We start from the raw sequence: 6,000 nt of genomic DNA, 5'->3' as shown, positions 1-6,000 counted from the left end.
AGGAGGTGAGGCATTTTGTATTTTGTAGAATATTGTTCTACAGTTCTGTGAGGTCCTAGGACCAAACCTCAATATCATATGGTAAATAAAAAAAGGAAATAGGGCCTACAGACTGTGGTTTCAGTTTCCTTCTGTGCAGCAGAACTCCATGTAGGCTTTCAAACTGTTGGCTCAGTGGCGCTGCATGCTGAAGAGCTTCTGGGAGGCCTTCAGACTGTGGAGTCAGTTGTCCACTTGCCTTGTGTGGATCTCCTAGGATGCCTCAGGCTGTGGTTTCTTCAGGGGAGCAGACTACCAGGCAGTCTGCCCCCAGCAGAAGATGGCAGACAGAAGGGGAAATAAGTTAAAAAGGGGAGAGAGATGCAAAGAAGACTCTCTATGCTTAGTTTTCTTTCAGAAACTTCCCTTTTCCTAGTGCTTTTTCTTAATACTAATGTTTAAAGAAAATAAGTCCATCAAGGAATGAACAGAGAATTGAAACATTTCTTGCTGACTGATTGCTGCACCTGTAGATCAGTGCTTATCTCAGCCATCATCAGAGAGGAATCAGGAATGCTAATAACACAGGAAATCTCAACTGGTCACTGTACAGTGATAGGAGTTTGCTCACACAAGAATATAATGGATATATCCTACCTCTCCTATGACGGCTTAAGGGTCTTCATAGAACTTGGGGTAAGCAGAGTTTTTGAGACAAAGGTAGTTGATAACATCAATGACACAATATTTTCTTGACAAAAAACAGGACAGGAACAGAGATATTGAGCTATGGGGATTAACAGAGAATACAGACAACCTATGCAAGATTAAGCCCAATTATTACTGTTAATTCTTTGTCAAAATGATAGAAGATAGAGTATTCTGGGAAGACTAACCTGAATCAGGAAAATTTTACAGAGGACCTGAGTTCATTTCCTAACACACACATAAAACCTTGACTGTCTACAATTCTACTCCAGGAGACCATACAGTCTTTTCCAGCTCCAAGTACCAAGACATTTGCATGCATGCATTGGAAAACTCTGACAAAAACAGTCTTTTTAGTTTTGCAGTAATGTTTGCTTTATTAGAGAACATATAATCCAACAATAAGGAATGCACATTTTCAATGACTTTTGAAATGACCTCACATTATAATCACAGTGGCATGAAACTAATGCATATAGACTTGTGAAATTTCCCCAAATTCAGGGCTTAAGTGTGTCCATTAACATGCTTCTTCATAGATGTAAATGTCTAAACTAGTCAAGGGGGTGAGAAGTACTGCTAGGACTCTCAATGTAGTTCTTGGTAAACCAGTCTTCCAATTGGTGAAAGTCTTCAAGCATCCATTGCCAGACCCCTTCGTCCAATAGAGGTAAATCCTCACACTCCTCTGGGTTTTGGGTGTCAACTGCGATGGCAACTGGAGCTCCAGCTGGTGCAAGGTCAGCCTGGGCTTCAACTGGTGCTGATACACCAGAGTCTCCAGCAGTGACAGGGTCATTACCGTCAAGCACGTCTTCTGGCAGACAACACATGGCACCATCATAGGTCCAATTGCCATCCAGAGAAGACTCCTGGCTGCAGTTCAGTTTGGGAGTGGAATCCACATCCAAAATGGCTGTGGCCATGGGCTCTCCCTGGTCACAACCAACAACAGCTATGGAACCAGGAAAATCGGTTGACCCAGAAACAGCTTCAGGGCCTCCATTTTTCTCTGGCAGTGCTTCTGGAACATTCTTCTGTTTGCACTTAGCCCGGTTGTTCTTGAACCAGACCTGAAAGACAAAGGAAAGATCAGAGGAATGCCCAGTTTCCCCTAACTGGACCACAAGGTAAAAGAATTGAATGTAAGCTTTTTCTCTAGGAATACTTCATGAGGCAGCAACAGAGAAGCCTGAGATTCAAGATCCCTAGGAGATTGTAGTATGATAGAATATGAATGACCAAAGACTGGAGAGAGTGTGTTTGTGTCTCTTACGTTTTAGTACAAGTTCTGATGTCTAAACTCTGGGACCCTGGAGGGGAATCATTTTCATCCCTATTGGTATCCAGTTGATGGAGAAAGTGAGGCACAGCATTGGATGCATGAATGAATATCCACCACCCAAACTGTCCACACAGCCCCATGCATTTAAGAAGCACAAAATTCAGGTACCTGATTGAAAAGGGGATATTTTGCTATGGGACTGAGGGTAAAGAGAGAGACAAACCTTGATCTCCTTCTCTGTCACACGAATCAAGGATGCCAGCTCCAAACACAGTTTCTTGTCTGGGTACTGGCACTCAGCAAAATGTTCTTGCAGCACGGACTTTTGTTTTTCAGAGTACTGAGTGCGTTCCTTTCGCCGCTTCCTTGGAGCCACAGGGCCAGTTTGTTTACCGCCATATTTATCTGACAGTGCCATAGGTTCTATGGGAACATGGAAACCAGATCTCGATGAGGGTGTTGAAGGTCTCTGATGACTTGGATGCCCTGAGGGGCTTCTCAGAGTTGGGAAACCTGGGTCCATTACAGGACCTGGTTGCATCTGGATACTTGATTCTCTTGATGACCCTTGGGACTCTTGCCAATTTAGGTTCTGTTCAGGCACTGAAGGACTTGATTGCATTGGAGTTCTTGAGGTCACAAGGGGACTCTGGCCCATTTGAAAAGCTAAGTTCCATGCAGGCTCTTGAGGCAATTGAGAACTGGTGTCCATGGGGGTATATGAAGACAACTGGAATTTTGGATAAAATGAGGGACTTTCAGTGATATCTGTGTTCTGAACTGATAGGAGTATGTTCCTGTACTAGAGAGCATGGAAAAAGGAAATACATCAGAAAAGCTCCAGAGAGCACCCATCAACCCATCATGCCTACCCAGCATTTACTTTGCTCTTCTTATAAAGCAGAACTCACTCAGACCTTCTGACCAACTAACTGCCTGGTTCCCAAGCTTATTAGCAGTCTGAATACTTCAATAACTTGCAGCTAGCTCCTGTGTTAATATCAGACTGTCAGCCCAGGGAGAAGGGCAATTGAATGTCCTGCCCAAAGGTTTAAAATTCACAATTCCTCATCATTTCTGCTGGTACTCTCTCCAAACAAGGAGTAAAGGGGCCATGGAATTTGCAGCAGCTCAATGATCACATCCCCCCCTCATCTCCTACACAAGAGCATTAATGATCAAATTACCACATATATAATTGGGTTCTCACTCTTCACACAGACCCACCTCATATGGAAAGGCTACTCCAAGACATTGCTTTAATTTCCACCCAAGACCCTCCCATATTCTCCTCCTTTCATCCACTCACATCCAGCAGACATTCTCACTTATGACAACACTTAGTCTGCAGCCACATCTTATGGAAACTTGACCAGGTGGAAGACACTTTTCTTGAGACAAGTTTTGTCTGTATGACCTTGGCTGTCCTATAACTCCATCTGAAGACAAGGCTGAACTTGAACTCAGAGATCCACCTGCCTGTTACCAAACCCAATCCAGTGCCTGAATTAAAGGTATGAAACACAATGGTGACATTCTTTTGGGTCTCCTGTCCTTTGGGTTCCAAACACAAGAAATCTTTCCTTCCCTCTTCTGTGACCATCTCTAGAAATGGGTCTCTTAGCATGCTGCTGCCCAAGGGACCTGTTCATTCCTGCTCACTTCTGCCACCTGATAATTCACTCTCCTTTCAGTGTTTCTTTCTTCCTTCCTTCCTTCCTTCCTTTCCTTGTAAATGCACATGTCTTCCTGGATCTCATTCTACAGATAGGACAGGCCTTATTATCACAAAGACCCACAGCCAATGGCTCCTGAGAACTGGAATTGTGGTTGTCTCTTCTTGTTGAATGAATGTCTACTCAGCCATAAACCTCTCTAGGTGGCACACTGTTGAGCCAAAATATCACAATCTTAGCCTATCTTGGCCAGCCCAGACCATACTTTGGTCCCAAGGTCACTGGAGTCCTTGATGTGAGTTTATCCTAGTCCTGCATGCACGTTTAACAGGAAATAAATCAGAGAAATCGAAGGATACACATCCCCTATAGTGAAGCCTCTCCATCTATTGAATTAGGCTTTATATACAACACAGTGCCCAGGATAGTGCCAAGAATGGAGAACAGAGTACCTAGGGGTCTCCTTAATGCTTATTTACAGACTGCTCCACTCCCTGCACCTAATGATTCCCAGCGTTCACATGGAAATAGCTCCTATTTTACTTAATATCTTCTGCCTCTCTACAAGACAAATGTTAGACTTTACTAATCAAACACCCATACAAGACACAAAATAGTATCAAAGCTCTTCCTCCACTAACTCCCAGAATTCCCAACCAGGATGCCCCCTTCACCCAGCAACCTTAAGCATTTCATGCAGCCCACCAACTGGACAGGAATCCTGTGGGCTCTTGATGTTTGTCCAAACTTCTGTTTGACTTCTATTATGTAAATTCTACAATATATAACTTGCACTTATATATCTCTTTGGTTCCTCATACCTTACAGACATTCAAGTCCGTTACCTTCACCCACCTTTGATGACACACTGGCTTAATAACTGCCTAGAGCTCTATCTTTGTGGATTTACTTCTGCTTGTTTTATTGTCTCTTGTTTGGGTTTTGAGTCAAAGCCTCCCTATTAGACCAGGCTGATCTAGGCTTACTGAACAACAAAGGGTTCAGGCCTCGGGGTTGGTAACTACACAAAAGCACAGTAGATGGGCCTGCAACATTGGGTCTTACTAGCCTTCTTTGTCTGTGTTCCAGGAGCACTGCAGACTTCTTTCCAAGTGTTAACACCTATGGAGAAACAAGTGTGCTGCCCCTGCCTTTCCTCAGGACTACCTGCCCAACTCTGGCGATTTGGGAGACCTCAACCTCCAAACACATACACCACCTGCTAATGCCCCCCAAAGCTCTTCGTCTTCTAGCTCCCTCTCTCTTCCATGAGGGTAACCACCCGCAAAATATACATCATTTACAAAATGTATTCAGGACACGCACTCACCTGAAAAACAGTAGGTCGCTTTACTTTGTTTCGATTCTTCACTGTGTTTTACCAGTTCTTCCAGAACCAGGCCTTAAATATCTTCTCCAGGCACCATAGTCAAAGCTCCACCCACTCTTTGGCTCCTCCCACTCCCCGGATCTTCAAATTCATTGGATAAACATGCCATTTGGTGTCAATGCGATTTCAGCCCCACCCTAGAGAGTCCTTGTCTTTGATTGAATCACAGTTCTTTTGTTTTATATTTGAGTCAGGGTCTGTTGTTGCACAAAGCTCTTTCCTTCACAAGCTTCTAAGTGATCTAGTTCTACCCACAAAAACAATGCCTGGGTTTTTAGGAAAATCTTTCTGCAATACATTTCATGATCCTGGATGGGTGTCTACCTCACTTCAAAGGACTCAGGAGACAGAGAATGGTGAATCTCTGTCACTTCCAAGCTGTCTTTCTCTACATACCACTTTACAAGATAGATAGAACTACACAGAAAATATCCTCAAAATGAAAATATGCATCTAAAGTTATGGATATATATGCAATCAAGTCTCCTCCCCAAGCTCTTATCAACATCTATACCCATCATATTTCAAATTCATTACCTTTCATAAAAAATTTTAAAAGGTAAATTAAACTCCATGTGAATAGCATTCACCACACCAAATAATGGAGTCTACACAAACCAAAAACTGTCCCTCTGACCACATGTCCTACCTGAGTGTTAGATTGTTAGTCCTAGACTAGAACAACATCTAAATAACCCAATAAAACTCAGAGTTCAGCTAGGTACGTTGTATCTCTTATCTCACCAAGACTTCTAACTTGAAGGGCAGTTGGATTTTGTCAAAGAGTTTTTTAGCAACTAATGAGAGGATCCTGTGATATTTTTCTCTCATTTGTTCATATGGTGAATTACAGGGATGGATTTTCCTGTATTGAAGCAACCTTTCAACCCGGGGATAAAAACTTCTTGATCATGGTTGAGGAATTCTTTGATGTCTTCTGTGATTTGGTGTCTGAGTATATT

General features: G+C 42.9%; 1 protein-coding gene across 1 annotated transcript; it reads right to left on the bottom strand.

Moving 5' to 3' along the window:
- Nucleotides 1-1,241: 1,241 nt before the first annotated feature.
- On the bottom strand, nt 1,242-3,575 carry Obox2l2 (oocyte specific homeobox 2 like 2). The gene is made up of 4 exons (XM_039097271.1): nt 3,459-3,575; nt 2,522-2,774; nt 2,196-2,395; nt 1,242-1,760 (listed from the first exon to the last, which is right to left on the bottom strand). The coding sequence occupies exons 1-4, from the start codon at nt 3,573-3,575 to the stop codon at nt 1,242-1,244; spliced, it is 1,089 nt and encodes a 362-aa protein (XP_038953199.1).
- Between the last annotated feature and the right edge of the window lie 2,425 nt (nt 3,576-6,000).

The sequence above is a fragment of the Rattus norvegicus genome, chromosome 1 (assembly GCF_036323735.1).
Source record: "Rattus norvegicus strain BN/NHsdMcwi chromosome 1, GRCr8, whole genome shotgun sequence".
In the NCBI taxonomy this organism is placed as follows: Eukaryota; Metazoa; Chordata; class Mammalia; order Rodentia; family Muridae; genus Rattus; species Rattus norvegicus.
The sequence above is the reverse complement of the archived record's forward strand: the minus strand, read 5'-3'. Positions and strand labels throughout refer to the sequence as shown.